At 33.3% G+C, this 16,279-nt stretch overlaps 1 protein-coding gene and 1 long non-coding RNA gene across 2 annotated transcripts; both read right to left on the bottom strand.

Annotated features, from left to right (window-relative positions):
* Window positions 1-1,569: 1,569 nt before the first annotated feature.
* On the bottom strand, window positions 1,570-5,788 carry LOC130636546 (uncharacterized). The gene is made up of 2 exons (XR_008982273.1): window positions 3,070-5,788; window positions 1,570-2,934 (listed from the first exon to the last, which is right to left on the bottom strand). It is a non-coding gene; the product is annotated as an uncharacterized LOC130636546 (long non-coding RNA).
* Window positions 5,789-8,110: 2,322 nt separating this feature from the next.
* LOC130636545 (uncharacterized) lies at window positions 8,111-12,527 on the bottom strand. Its single transcript, XM_057446298.1, has 4 exons — window positions 12,310-12,527; window positions 9,652-9,924; window positions 8,852-8,965; window positions 8,111-8,554 (listed from the first exon to the last, which is right to left on the bottom strand). The coding sequence occupies exons 1-4, from the start codon at window positions 12,344-12,346 to the stop codon at window positions 8,409-8,411; spliced, it is 570 nt and encodes a 189-aa protein (XP_057302281.1). The 5' UTR covers window positions 12,347-12,527; the 3' UTR covers window positions 8,111-8,408.
* Window positions 12,528-16,279: the final 3,752 nt, after the last annotated feature.

The following is a 16,279-nucleotide window of genomic DNA, read 5'->3' as shown; positions in this document are numbered from 1 at the left end:
ATGTCTGAACAAGGCTTTACCTAGGTTTTACAAGTGTGATGTGTCACACGGATGAGTCTGTAAGTCTTGGAAATTTATTTTTGGGATCCATGATCACATAATTGAATGTTTGAAAATAGATATTTGTTTTACGCAGAACTTTCTAACATGATGTGATGCTCAGCGCGCTTGTTTTTTGTTTCATGCATTCGGATTAGAAGGAAATTGATCTCCTTATTTGACTGATAAGTTACATATCTAGCAGAGAGGTCACGTTATCTCTACCCCGCGTACGTCCAGAAAACGTTTCACTTCTCAAGCACCCAGTTTACAAGAAAGTGTACTACTGAAATTTGAAAGATGAAGCTGGTTTAGACAGGCGCTCTTTCATGCTCTCCAAGCATAAAGATGAAATTAATGATCAGATGACACATTTGCGAAATGCAAAATTATTATATTACTTGATTTCCTAAAAAACGGTCAAAATGTGGGGTGAACCATGATCCTGTCCTCTCCCTCGTGTCGACGGCGTAGCCCAAAATGCTAGAAAATACAAGAGTTATATGTCAAAGTATTATATTAAGAATGAAATTCAAAATATATGTGTGTATGAAGACTTTGAAGAGAAATGTCTAAACTTCTACCCGGTTTCGTCACGGTTAAGGTTAAGTATAAAAATACCAACAAACCAAGTGTTGTTAACCAGATAAACAGACTGATTTGATTAAATGAGATTTATGTATGGAAATGTATACAAACGACATATGTATTAAGATTCATCTTAAAACGTATCATTAAAATTGATGGTCATCACTTAAATGACGACAGCCTGCGAGCCTTTTCATGCACAGTTAGGCAGTTGTTCCATATGTACGTTAAACTGTATGGCAAAGACATAGTACCACTCCTGCTCAACTGATTGTTAACTTGAAAAAATAGGATTATTTATCATTGCCAAATCATTACTTCACCCAAAGTGAATAACACTTGTTGAAGAATAGATAGGAGAATTGGTATATAAAGTTTCGCGCTTTGAGAATTTACAGAACAAATTGTCACGTGACTGAAATAAAAAGAGCGCGCAATATCAGTTACACAACGATGGTAATTTTGAGATAGAAGTAAAATAAAGATATTTCCGCTTGAATGCGTGATTCTCTATTTTGTTTGTTTGTCCGCAACAAAGAAAGTCGTTTTGCGGAAACAGGAAATGCGATACATATGTGTGCTTGGCAGCGACAACATTTTTCATTTAACGGAATAAGTTTTTGTAAATGAATCTGGGTGAAGCGCTATCAAAGGACATTATTCCTAAAAGATCATGCTGCCGTTTAGAAATGTTTTTCCCAAACAATCAGTAACATCATTTTGGTTTAGATAAAAAACAGGCTACAATCTGTCGTTACACCGTCATAACAAAAACTATCACTTAGCATTTTTTATTACATGAATTACAACACAAATATTGCAATAAGATACTGTGTAAATAGCTTTAATAATAGTGTAAATAATTATTAACTAGCTGAATACCCGTGGGGGAATCCACTGAATCTCTCATTAAACCGATGTAAGGGATACCAAACAAAAACATACAACACAGTAATATGAATCTTTAAAAGTCACAATTTGTATTATTCTAGTTTATAACCACTAGAACAAAACGTCCAAAAATATAAATATGTGCAGCAATAAAAAAATAACAATAAAAGAGAAAAAAACCCTGGGATTGAAGTTGCTCACAATCTGCGTTATATTTGTACCCGCTGAAGCAGAACGCTTAAAAATATAAGCATGTCCAGCAACAAATAAAAATGCAAAAAGTTTAACAAAATCGAAGGTGGCTAACAAATCTGTTAAAACTATATACTTGCTTTGTCATACCCGAAATATAAAAGGGAAAATGGTATACCAGACATTAGAAAAAATCGATAAGTCACACAAATAAGGTTATTGCAAAGTTTCCACAACGTACAGATTCTAATGCATCATACCAAATTAGCTATTTAGTCTATTGCATATAGCAACCTTCCCAATGCGCAAACGTGCAGTGCATGATAACAATGCAGTGTTTTCGAATTGAAGAATCGAATATTATTTTAAACGGTAACGTAACAAATGTAAACATTGATTTAACTTTGTTTACATTAAGGTTTATTATAACGACATCAACCACTTCGTAGCGTTAAAAACAGTAACAACGAAAAAATACTTTCTACATTTTATATAAACTCTTCTCTATTATATACACGCTGTATTTTATAAGAATAGTGTTTGTTTTTTTCGTTTCGGCCTTCATGTTCTCAGCTTTCCCTGGTGTACTTGCCCATTGTTTTGGAGAGAAAAAAGTTCAGTCATACAAATTTTTATATCAAAAGAAACAACCAAGCTTAGACATTCTTAGGATATTCTGACCCATTGTTTAGAGTATATTCTTACAAAAAATGTTAAATATGTTCAGGCTAAAGACAAAACATATTTAACTTTATATTAAAGGGAAAGTTTAGCTGGAAGCGTGTAAACGGCTTAAAAACGTCGCTTTACATTTTAGATTCTTATAAAAATTGTGTCAAAAGAAAACGCATTTAAGACTCAACAAGGAACTAAAAATTTAAAGGAAAAGCTGAGCTCTGAAAGTTAAAACGGTTAAAAAAAAACGTTACACACCTAAACTTATCTCTTTACCAGATAAACTAAACAACACACCTGCCTTTTTTTGGCTTTCTCAGTTAGCTAGCGTCTCTGGATAAAAGACCAATCAGTTTTTTACTTCAATTATTAAACTTCGCTTCATCCCAAAGAAAACAAATTAAAATGTATAGCTAGCTACAATTGTCTGATACATTTCTAATCAGTTCTCTTTTCGACGTTATATTATCGTACGTTTTTCTTCTTTATAACAAATATTTCTGGCAACAACATAAACTTTTTTATTCTCGCTCGACATCAACAGTCGCTCTACAATGACAACAGTTTTGTTATTTACTTCTTAGATTCGAATTATCATTCGAATTCGATAGTTTTTTTAAAAGAAAGCAACTTCGGTCCCAGAACACAAAAAAGATAGAAGAAACAAATAAGCTTTAATCTAACCTCGTGATGAGTAAACCTTGTTTGAAATAACTTTTTTCAGGATTACTTTGAAAAAGAGACAACTTTCTTCGCTTCGGTTTTCATTTTTCAGTTAATAAACTTTGTTTCCGTGAGATACGGCGCGCACATGGTAAACCGGGGGTAAAATTTAATTATTCTATCTTAAACGACCAGCGGGGCTTTTACAACAAAATAACAAATAAACCATTTGAAATTAAAATAAAAATTAGTTTTAATGAGTAAGGAAAAAGAGTTTTATTTAAAAAAAAAAATAAGAAAAGAGAATTAAATATTTATATAGTAACCCCCTGATTTGCGTTTTCTTTAACTTGGTAAATTTTAGCGTAACGCCACGTCGTAAGAAAATGACCTGTGATTTGTGTGACGTGGCCTCACCGTGCGCACACACACACAAGGCGTATTAATATAGAGACTAGCTGAATACCCGTGGGGGAATCCACTGAATCTCTCATTAAACCGATGTAAGGGATACCAAACGAAAACATACAACACAGTAATATGAATTTTTAAAAGTCACAATTTGTATTATTCTAGTTTATAACCACTAGAACAAAACGTCCAAAAAAATAAATATGTGCAGCAATAAAAAAAAAAAATAAAAGAGAAAAAAACCCTGGGATTGAAGTTGCTCACAATCTGCATTATATTTGTACCCGCTGAAACAGAACAATGTCCAGCAACAAATAAAAATGCAAAAAGTTTAACAAAATCGAAGGTGGCTAACAAATCTGTTAAAACTATATACTTGCTTTGCCATACCCGAAACATAAAAGGGAAAATGGTATACCAGACATTAGAAAAAATCGATAAGTCACACAAATAAGGTTATTGCAAAGTTTCCACAACGTACAGATTCTAATGCATCATACCAAATTAGCTATTTAGTCTATTGCATATAGCAACCTTCCCAATGCGCAAACGTGCAGTGCATGATAACAATGCAGTGTTTTCGAATTGAAGAATCGAATATTATTTTACACGGTAACGTAACAAATGTAAACATTGATTTAACTTTGTTTACATTAAGGTTTATTATAACGACATCAACCACTTCGCAGCGTTAAAAACAGTAACAACGAAAAAATACTTTCTACATTTTATATAAACTCTTCTCTATTATATACACGCTGTATTTTATAAGAATAGCGTTTTTTTTTCCCCGTTTCGGCCTTCATGTTCTTAGCTTTCCCTGGTGTACTTGCCCATTGTTTTGGAGAGAAAAAGGTTCAGTCATACAAATTTTTATATTAAAAGAAACAACCAAGCTTAGACATATTCTTAGGATATTCTGACCCATTGTTTAGAGTATATTCTTACAAAAAATGTTAAATATGTTCAGGCTAAAGACAAAACATATTTAACTTCATATTAAAGGGAAAGTTTAGCTGGAAGCGTGTAAACGACTTAAAAACGTCGCTTTACATTATAGATTCTTATAAAAATTGTGTCAAAAGAAAACGCATTTACGCTCAAGACTCAACAAGGAACTAAAAATTTAAAGGAAAAGCTGAGCTCTGAAAGTCAAAACGGTTAAAAAAAAACGTTACACACCTAAACTTATCTCTTTACCAGATAAACTAAACAACACACCTGCCTTTCTTTGGCTTTCTCAGTTAGCTAGCGTCTCTGGATAAAAGACCAATCAGTTTTTTACTTCGATTATTAAACTTCGCTTCATCCCAAAGAAAACAAATTGAAAATGTATAGCTAGCTACAATTGTCTGATACATTTCCAATCAGTTCTCTTTTTGACGTTATATTATCGTACGTCTTTCTTCTTTATAACAAATATTTCTGGCAACAACATAAACTTTTTTTATTCTCGCTCGACATCAACAGTCGCTCTACAATGACAACAGTTTTGTTTACTTCTGTTTTGTTTACTTCTTAGATTCGAATTATCATTCGAATTTGATAGTTTTTTTAAAAGAAAGCAACTTCGGTCCCAGAACACAAAAAAGATAGAAGAAACAAATAAGCTTTAATCTAACCTCGTGATGAGTAAACCTTGTTTGAAATAACTTTTTTCAGGATTACTTTGAAAAAGAGACAACTTTCTTCGCTTCGGTTTTCATTTTTCAGTTAATAAACTTTGTTTCCGTGAGATACGGCGCGCACATGGTAAACCGGGGGTAAAATTTAATTATTCTATCTTAAACGACCAGCGGGCTTTTACAACAAAAAAACAAATAAAACCATTTGAAATTAAAATAAAAATTAATTTTAATGAGTAAGGAAAAAGAGTTTTATTTTAAAAAAAAAATAAGAAAAGAGAATTAAATATTTATATAGTAACCCCCTGATTTGCGTTTTCTTTAACTTGGTAAATTTTAGCGTAACGCCACGTCGTAAGAAAGTGACCTGTGATTTGTGTGACGTGGCCTCACCGTGCGCACACACACACAAGGCGTATTAATATATAGATACAGCCCGACACTCATCTCGACTGAAAATATTTGTCGTACGTCATATTGCATAACCTCGTTGTCGTGGTTGCATTTTCCAGTGACGTCGTAACATATTTCAGAATAGTGGCGATGATTGCACATATTTATACATCAACACAACACAACACAGTATAGTGGATGCAGTACACCCTAATAACTAAGGTACATTCCTGAAATTTACAGCCTGTATGATGTGCTGGAATGAATAAACCAATAGCAGTTTTTGTGGATGTATGCTGTGTTTGTGTTTGTGTTGAAAAGCAACTTTATAGATCCATTTCTTTCTTCTACAACAACTTCTTCTGTTATTGAAGATATTATTTCGGTTTCTCTGTTCAGTATTCATATTACTGTGGAAAGTTTATCAATTCTTGAACATGATAGTTTAGTAGGCGACGTTTCGGGAGATCCTTCTCCCATCATCATTCATAACTGTTATCAACATCATCCGTTACATCTACTTCACACAGTGATTTGACCTGTTACAGAGACCTTTTACTGAGACCTTTTACTGGATCTCAATGTCTGACTGTTGGTGTTTCTTTGCAACTTATCTGTGTCCTTTTATCAAACCTTTCCGCAGGTGTAATAGCCAGCACCATTTGAAATTTTCAAGCAGATCATCACAGGGCAGCAGTAGGTTACCATGTACTGTTCTTGTTTTACCATTGTTGTCCGTCAGAACGACCTTTGTATACAACACCATCATCACCAATCTTTTCAACTACGACAGTAATTTCGTCTTTCCAGTAGGAATGGCGACAATTTTGCGTCAGTGCATTATCACAAGACTGCAGTGTTAATAGCAAAGGCCTATTTAAATTGTGTTTCTTCGAGTTTTTGGAAGCAATCCCATATGATAGTTTTATTTCGATCTTCCATTTTTTGATGTATGCAGGATAATTTTCTGTCTCTGCTTGTTCTGTGGTTAATATTAGGTCAATTGGCAGCTTGGATTTTTAATAAAAAAATAAGGAGAAACCCCTGTTGTTGAGTTGTTGGTGCAGTTGTAGGCAAAAATCAACTTGTTTAGGTTATATTTCCATTTAGCCTTGTTTAACCCAAATGACGCATCTCCATATGCAGCTTTTTAAAAAGTTTTTGTTGAAACGACTTTGACAGCACATCAAACTTCCATTTATTTTGTTGAAGAAGTAGGAGCAATCTGGATGATTCTGTTAACCAAGAACATAGTGAGGAGACATGGGTGGCTATGGTGAATACCGTGAATACTAATTTTAAGGAAACCGCGAATTAAATGCGGTACCAAACAACAACTGGGAACTACACAATCACTACAAAAGATGTATTGGTTGCCTAAATTAAAGTTCAAACCATAGCCAGAGTAGCCAACTTAGTCAAAAAAAGAGACACTGTACAGAAAGAGCAGAGAGGTAAGCAGTCAAAAGACGTTATTGAGAGAGTTCAAGTGTTTGACTATCAACAAACATGAATTGTTATGCAGACAATCAAATGAATGTGCGAAGCAGGCTAAAAAAGGAAAATTTAATTATGACGTTAAGGCTTCCTTATGCTCCGTAGTCCCTTCGATAGAGGTGAAACAAGACATTTTATTCGGCTTACCCCTAAGGATTTGAAACTGTGACGCGACAATAATACTGAAATTTAAAAATCGATTTTGTGATTTTTATCTTCAGGTCAAGTGCGTTACCAACATCATCATCGTTGGCTAATAAAGCATCGCATTCTTCCAGAAGCAACTGCCTCGAGGCTTTTTTTTCTGTGACGTACTCACACCTAAAAAATCGATAGAGCTGGCTATCTTTCTTTGATGTTCTAGTATCATGGTGTTATTGGCAACTTCTTATCATCTAATGTTGTCTTCCTATTCCTGGACAGTAACTGAAAGTTGCAGTGCTTCTTTGTAAATCTTATCTTGATCTTTTTTCTTTTCTATCTCCAAAGACAATCTTTTCTCCCAATAATAACTTTTATTCTGACCCTTTCAAAATATAGTGTTTTTGAATGATTTCCTTCATCGGACTCTTGATCCCGTCGTAATCTCAACAAACCAATCTTGTCCAAGATTCTAGAAATTGGATTGACCTGTACATCGAGATGCTCACTGTTTTTACCCTCAAAAGAAGAGGCCTTCATAACTGCAAGAACAAGGTCCTCATTAATTTATCTTTTTCTCATCAAAATGATTTACCAAGAATTTTACCAAACCTTAATAAATGAATAATAAAATATGATTGATTTTATAACGAAATACGTGAAATCAGGGGAACCTTAGTAACTTAAAAAGGTGTTTCCATTTCAACTTGACTCGCAGCCACAGGCTAACGTGCATTACACAAGTTTAGATGTCAACCTCAATCCAGGATCTAGCACATCTGACGGGGAGTTAAGAACAAAGCCCGTAAGAGACAAAAAGCCTTAAGAACGAGATTGTGTATGTCCTGGCGACAATAGCCCCCCGCCCCTCTTTCCTCGAGAACAGAAGGGCGCTTATCGGCACAACGTATATGCAAAAAACAAACATTATTACTATTGCATTTATGTCCAAGGAGGGTTTTAATTGCAGGCAGTTAATATCTATAAAAATAAGATTTACTCGCCCTTCGAATATCTTTATTTTATAAGAAAAATTTTTCCCAACCAAATTTTTTAAAAATACAATATGTTGGAACAATTTTATCGTGGAGTAAACGTGGTTTAAGTGCACTTTTCTTTTAAACTACTCTTTGATCACGTGACATTATGTTATCATCTGGTTGAGTCATGTGACCACTTAACAAGTGTTTGCGAGCAATGTCTGTCACGTGCGATGATCAGGTTTAATCATCTCGCAAATGTTTATTTTGGATCTCCATTTCTGTATGTTCTCTATTACCTATTTCCCTGTATTTATGCTTCATCAATCACTATAGACAGCCTTTCAATTTCACCACATGGAACTGAAAGAAGGTATTGTTCAGTATCCACACACTGTTTTTGCCTTGTTTTCTTGCATTGTGATTTTCTTTCTTCCAAGCTTTGTTTCACTTGTTTGCCTAAAATAGTAATAGTAAACAACAACAAAAGCATCGATGACAACGACGAACGACAACGACAAACGGAAAGGACATCGACAAACGACAACGACGAAGTCCATAACTACAACAACTACGACAAATGCCGAATCGTAACTACAAATCTTTTTGCAACGACGAACGTCTATAACTACAACAACTACGACAAATGCCGAATCGTAGCTACAAATCTTTTTGCATGTGGTGTAAAGTTCAACGCCGTCAATACTGCCCAGGAAAACCAATTCAGTTTTAAAAAAGCTATTTTTATTTTCTTACCTTTTTTCTTGAGTACAAAATAAGCCAGTACAAAAAGTCCGATAAACGCAATGACTACTGATGAAGTCGATCCAACAAAAACTGGTATGTTAAGATAGTGAATGTGACCATGACCTGTTCATGAAAAAAATATGGCTTTTATTAGTACTAGTATTTGATTAGTTTTAATAAATGAATGCGGTATGTTATGGGCGTGTATATCCTAGAGAAACAAATTTTGTTTATTTATTTTCCTGACGTTGCAAAGCTTTTTATCTTTTTTTATAAAACTATTGATATTATGTTAGAAATTTTCATATAATAGTAACAGCACAACTGGAAATTTTCCTTTTTCCCTTAAATTTTTGCTTATAAACAAATTTTAAAATGTTCGATACACTGAAACAACAAAAGCAATAAAAAAAACAACGATATAGATCTAAGAAGGTCTAGGATTTAATCTTGACTGAAAAGGTCAATCAATCAGACAGCTTTTTAACTACCTAAAATTTACGAATTTTCGCGAGCCCAAAAAATTATATTTAACGGATATTATTTTTGCGAATGGTATTTTGTAAAAATACCGTTCGCAAAATTGTGTAAAAATATGCTGATTTGTGAAACAAAAAGTGGATTAGCAAAAAATTATGGTATGCACAACTCTTTATTGATCTAAAAAAAAAATTTGGCTTTAAAAATTGATTTCGTTTTCACTCGGAGGGAGTGGCAGTTACTACTAACAAGACTAACAACAACCAGACTGCTGCGAGTTCATCATTCTGCATGATTAACATCGACAGGCTCAAGAAATTATTCCTTACATTCAAAATCCAGATAGGTTTCATTTAACAGTACATCTCTTTTTGTTACAGCTTTGTAACGTAACGTTTTTCCACACGAGGTTTCTTCATGCAAGTCAGTAGCAAACACGTAGCTTTTAGTTGATATATTTCTAGAATACCCGTAGCCTAGATATTCATCATCCAAATACCATTCGAGAACAGGCTTTGATGTTGCATTGATGACCACTTCAGCTCGGAAGTAATGATCAAATAACAATATTATTTTTCCGTGTTGAATTAAACTTGATGTACCTAAGAATGCAAGAATTCAAAATAATGGGATGCAAAGTATACAATCTATAAATCAATTTAAAATTGCATTTCTCTATTGTAACAACCGTATGTTATTAAAAATGATCGCTAAATCGCTACTTTATGTTAACGGTCACAAAATAGCGTTGTCTGAAATAAGCATGACAGGTGATAATCTGAGGACCGCAAAATAAAGGATGGGCGAAAAAAATTTGATTTTCTGCATGGTAACGACTACAGTAGACTCCCGGTTACTCGAACACGGGCCAATTTAACCCTATTCGGTCCGGGGGGGGCGGATTCCGCCCCCCCTGACGGTTTTTTTTTAATAACTCCTGATTGCTTTGTTATATGGCTATGATACTTACTGAGTTTCAACATTTATCTATTAGACACCTGCATGCTAATTTTTTAGGTCCCATACCTTTCAGAGGCTTTGATATTGGCCATTACTCGAAACTACCCCTAAAAATCTCTATGAAATCCTTATAATGGGGAAAATATAATAACTCCTGTTAGGATTATCCTTAGAACTTGAAACTTGCAACACAACTTTGTTTCATCAAGAAGAATCATTTGGAATAATTTGAACACGTGACTAATCCGATTTCCCGATTTTGTCGGATTTTACCCGAAAATCGGAAAAAAACGGATTTTCGGGCAATTTTTGGCAATTTTTCATCCGATCCATGTAAAAACCGGAAGATATGTTAAATAACTTTTATTTAGCTTTCCGAAACTTCAAACAGAATGTAAAAATTCGCTCTAGAACAAAAGTAATTATATTTTAAGCAGATAGTGGCATTTTTAACAATTTTCAAGCTTTTGATGACGTCACAGAAAATGTGCTGACGCAAGCAAATTTTTTTTGGCGCCATTTTGTTCCTTTTATGACGTACTATAAGTGTGCCAAGTTTGATTCAATTTGAACAACCCTATGAAAAGTTATTGAGGGGGGGCGGATTCCGCCCCCCCCCCGGTCATAGTATGTTCGAAAAACCCCGGACCGAATAGGGTTAAACTTTTATTATCTCAAACTGTTTTCAACGGTACCTTGGAAATGTCTTAATGCTTCCTTATAAAAACTACTCGTTAACTCGAACTCCGAACATCCTGCAGATAAAGACACAGATGATGGTGCTTCAAATGAGCTAATTCGCCCGCAATCTAATGATGTGCATAAAGCTCCGGGAGTATATGTTATTTAGTGGAAACAGAGAATGTCTTCACATCAACCTAATAAGTTGTTGAGGAAGCACAAGGTTAAGTCAAACTGACATACGAAACTTTTTTCAGTGAAAACTTACTAGATTGTAACATTTGTAAATTTTATAGAGTCTAAAGAAAATTACCGGGAGTTTCGCTTAAGTCGAACATTCGCTAAGTCAAACTGTTTTCTCTGGTCTTTAGAGGTTTGGGTTACCGGGAGTTAACTGTAGGGACTAATATATTAACTAAACATTTTCTAAACTCGATACATCACCGATGGACAGTGTCAAATTTGATTGCATTCAAAAACAAACTTTGTCAATGACTTGATCCTTGATTAAAGAATCAAGTGTATCAACAATAATAGCTAACTATATTTGTCTTCTTCATCCAATGGATATTAAGCAAAGCTGCCTATTTTGTACCAGAGAAAATAGTGGACGAACTTTCTCTAGTTTGTCTTACTTGGTTTTTAAAATTTTACCGGCCTATCAAAAACCGTCTTTGTGCTCCAGTTTGAAAAAAAGGAAAATAGAAGCCAGGTGTCGATGTTGACATTTCACAAGTATTAAAATGTTTTGTTGCTTGAGACAAATTTTCACTGAAATGTCTTTTACCTTTGAACAAATCGGATTGAATCGGACATTTTTCTGAGCATGCAAGAAGTTATTTTCTAAACACGTGACTTGGGAATTTTTTATCTTTTTCATTCAATTTCGTTCCTTGTCGTTCCATTCCGAGTAAAAGTTACAATGACTTTAACTATTTCCTATACTCTCCAAAGAAAACACAGAATCTGAAAAAAATACCAATCAAGTTCGTTGAAAATTTGATTTTCGTTCAAACCAGATCCGTTTCGAGGGAAAAAAATATGTGAGTTGAAATTCTGCATTAATCAATGGTCAGACAAGCCAATTTTTTGTAGTCAGCAAAAAATTTAGCTAACTGGATATTTCATCGCGATACACAAGCTGAAATGCAATCATTTAAGTGCAAAAGGACAGTGTCCGAAAATAGTTACTTCAAGGACGGTCTTATCAAACTAAAATATCGCGCAAATATACTTATTTCTTCACAATTCAGAGGCCGCAATCGTTCACGATCATACATAATTGATGAATAGCTGTGTTTTACATGTCGAAAAAAAACTCCAACCAAAAAATAAAGTTTATTTACCTTGGCTGAGTAACATGAAGAACAACCACATCAGCATTTTGACTTCTTTTATATAATATACTTGTTACTTCACGTTTCACAACTTATTTATATCTAATTGTAAACAAAGTCAGTTAAAAACATCTGTCTCAGCTTATACAGTGTTGTTGTTTGAAAAACTTTGACAGCGGATTTGTGGTTTAGTCTATTTATTCTTATAAATGTTATTCCAGGATTTATCTCAATAAACTGATTAACCTGAGCTGATCAACCACAAACTGTAGCAGAGCTTTAAGTACATACATAAGTGAGAGGTTCAAGTGGACCTTTTTTTTCCTTACCAACCCAAGCGAATGTTGTTTTCTATATTCTTCCTCTTTGTTCTCTAAATTGGATATAGACATTTCATCGTCTGTTGGTCGGACTTTAATATCCTCAAATTGAGAATCGTGTAAAAGTTCTAATTCTTTAATTTAAAATTGTTTCTAACAAACCTTTTGCAACAAAAATATTAGGTTCGTAAAAGCGTATTAAGACTCATTTTTATTTTACAACATTTTCCGCTATAGCGCAAAAAATTAGAGATTATTTTTTTTAAGTGCGCATGTGTGAACAAAAAGTTTAACAACTTTTTGCGCTATAGCGGAAAATGCAGTGAAAATGAACACGTTACACAGCGTTCAAATTATTTACATCAAATTCGCTACGTATATAAAAAAGGAGAAGAAATTCTTTTTTATCGAAGAAAAAAAATATTATGCGCAGCCATCTGGAAATTAACACTTTTTTATATCTTAGATCGTATCTCCAGTTGACGTCATGGGGCGAACATAAAACATGAGAAGAGATTGTAAAACTTTATAATCTTGAGAGCAAAAAAATTTTGTAAATCATTGGGTTGCCAAAAGCTGTTTGTCAGAAATGGTAACTTAGTCCACAAGGATGATTCTTAAAGAGTTCGAAGAAGCAGAGAAAATTTTGAAATGTAAAAAGGCCCAAAAGAGAATCCAGTGATTTTTAAAAAAAGCTTGTATACGCTTTAAAAATTTAAAGCTTACCTCCCGCGAAATAATGAGTTAATTTCATTTAAAACGAGTTTGAAAAGTTGTCTATAAACCTTTTTTATTTTTTTAAAAAGTCTTTCTTGGTTTGGGAGATATAAGCCTTGAAAGTTTAGCTAATTATACAGAATTGTGACATCATGAATTAAATGCTGAGAAACTATTGCTGGTATGAATAATAATCAGGATGACTAAATATTAATATTTATGTGAATACGTCAAAAAATATCAAATTGAATAGGTAAAAACATATTTACATCACCACATACCTTGATAAACTTCTAAAATAGAACCTCATTCTTTCTAATTCACGATGTCATGCATTAATTAGCATAATTATGAAAACAGCTAAGCCAAATAATCTTGAGAACCAATCGAGATTTTTCAAAATGATAAAAAGATTTATAGACAACCTTTTAAGCTCTTACATATGAAGCCAACTTGGTTTTTTTTTCACAAGAGTTAATTTTTAGGAAAGTTTGAACTATAAATATCGAAACATACCATGTAGTCGAAAGAGTGTGTAGATTTCCAGTCTGTTTAATTAAAGAGGGTATCGTAAATCAAAAGTTCATTAAGACAAAATAATGATATTCTTTTCGACCATTCCACAAAGCTTCTTCAAGACCGAAACGACAATGACCGGGTTAATACTTAAGAATCCCAAGCCTATAGATTCAACTATTCTCAACTATTTAGATTTCTAGGCGTTAGCTTCAGCGTTAATCAAGTTTGTTTCGTCACTAAATTCTATACGTGACATATTGTTATCAAAACTCTCTGTAGATATTGCTGCCGATTCGACACTTTCAGCGAGATGTTACTATATAGCCGTCAATAATGTTAAAAAACGCGCGCTTTTAACAATCAGGAATTACGCAATTTTGTTACCACCTTATAGAAGAACATAATCGAAGATGAGAATTAAAATGTTGAAAAAAGCTGTTTCTTTTTTCAACAAACCTTGTACACGCTTTTTATTTTATATAATATGCTTTATAAAGATATCACGCTGACATTTAAGGTCAGAAACAATTATTTATTTATTGTTTAGAACAATAGAGAAATGAATATAAATGGTTAGAATTTTGATATTTTTATAAAAAAAGGGTGTATTGTTCATTCAATATTTATTACGGATTTGATATGTAGTCTTGTCTAATTCTGTGCTTTGCTAACATAAAGCTAACAGGCTAGCTAGACTATAAATTAAACCGTATGGTTATGTTGTTATATCCTTGAGGCTTCCTTATGGTGACCAAGTTTTTCGATTGACGCGAAAATGCTTTCCCATATTAGATCGTTCACTTTAACAAATTCTTTTGATTTTACGAACTGTCGAACCTCTTTTTAGACGTCATATTTTCACTGTCCTTTTCTAGAATTTTTTATACTGATTTATAAATTAATTAATTAGTGTTTAATTAATTTTACTGAAATCTTTAACCTTTTCAAGAAATGTTATAATAAATTTACAAACAAAACATGACCCGAATATAACCATATTTTTCTAAACTTTTAGATAAACCAACAAGAAAAAAAGAGCAAACAAAATTTTAGAATATTATTACAGCTTTCATATGATCAACAAAAACAAACCACGTATAACGCACATATAATCCTGAGTTACCAACTTTTAACATTACAGCATCGATCACCACTACTCAAACGAAATCTTTTTTCCTATCTTTAATTTCGTCTAAAAAGTTCAAACTTGTTTTTTTTTATGTATTTCACACTCTTAAATCCTAATTTTGTTTCGTTAAGCTTTCAGTTTTTTAGAACAGTTCTTTTTAATGATTAACAAATTCAGATATAAAAAGTATGCAATTTGTTTTAATCGTTAACTTTTGTATTTTTTTTATCATTTAAAATGTTTAGCAATAAGAAATTTTTACCAGCTGAAAAATTAAAAAAGGCGCTTCTTTTCTATATTTCATAGCACAATAGAGATAATTCTAAATAGGTCCTCGATCTGAGAATAAGTCGGAACTCCTTGCTTGTTTTATTGTTGCCGTGTTTTGGATCATGTAATAATCAGTCTGTTGACTGAAGTATAAATTTTATGCGCGGGAAAAAAAATAACTATGAAAGAATTAGATCTTTTAAGTGCGCATGCGCTAACAAAAATGTTCGTGAGCTTTTACCGCAAAAGCGGAAAATACAGTCAAATAGAAACGAATATGCGTTTGCACGAGAGGTGTTAATTTCACAATAAATGAATAAACAGAAAAAATAATTAAAAGTTTTTATTTCAACATAGTTTAAGTTTGTGTCTTGTATTTCTGACGGAATGAAATTAGTCATAAATACTAGGATCAAATCTGCTGATAGAACACGATTTCATATACTCTTCAAAAAATCCTTAAAAAATGATATTTTACTCAGTCAGTGAAGAAATTTGGATTTACATACATTTTCTTTTCATATTGTTACAACTTATAGCAATGCACGACTCCATCCAGACGATGGCACAGACAGATCAATGTTTTGGATATAATGTGCTGCCGTTCTACAGAGTTGCTGCATAAGAGTTACTTTAAAATTTGTAAAAACAGACATTAGTTATCTCTTATCTAGATCATCGCCCGTCCTTGAACGTTGTGTCCGCGACTATGCGCCCATCCTTAAACTGTATGCGCGGCTGTTCGCCCGTCCTTAAACTGTATGCGCGGCTGTGCGCCTGTCCTTAAACGTTGTGTCGCAGCAGTTTTTTTCTTAGGTAATCAATCCTCATGGTAGCTTATCATATTCTCCACATTTTAACATGTATACCACACATAACTTGTAGAAAGCAAAATTGTTTCGAAGAAGTAAGTCTCAGTGTCTTCCCTCGAGGATGGTTAGCCCTGAGGGTTAAAAAATTTTGCAAATTTAAAAGTTAAGAAGATGTAAAAACAATGCAAATCATGCATTATAAAATCGAAATG

The sequence above is a fragment of the Hydractinia symbiolongicarpus genome, chromosome 3, assembly GCF_029227915.1.
Source record: "Hydractinia symbiolongicarpus strain clone_291-10 chromosome 3, HSymV2.1, whole genome shotgun sequence".
Classification (NCBI taxonomy): Eukaryota; Metazoa; Cnidaria; class Hydrozoa; order Anthoathecata; family Hydractiniidae; genus Hydractinia; species Hydractinia symbiolongicarpus.
The sequence above is the reverse complement of the archived record's forward strand: the minus strand, read 5'-3'. Positions and strand labels throughout refer to the sequence as shown.

Excerpts from the sequence above, each read along its gene's own strand:
- LOC130636545 (XM_057446298.1), bottom strand. The coding sequence starts at position 12,346 with ATGCTGATGTGGTTGTTCTTCATGTTACTCAGCCAAG. Across the intron at positions 8,966-9,651 it reads AACCTATCTGGATTTTGAAT|GTCATGGTCACATTCACTAT; the intron begins GTAAGGAATAAT and ends TTTCATGAACAG. Across the intron at positions 8,555-8,851 it reads TTTTGTACTCAAGAAAAAAG|GCAAACAAGTGAAACAAAGC; the intron begins GTAAGAAAATAA and ends TTACTATTTTAG.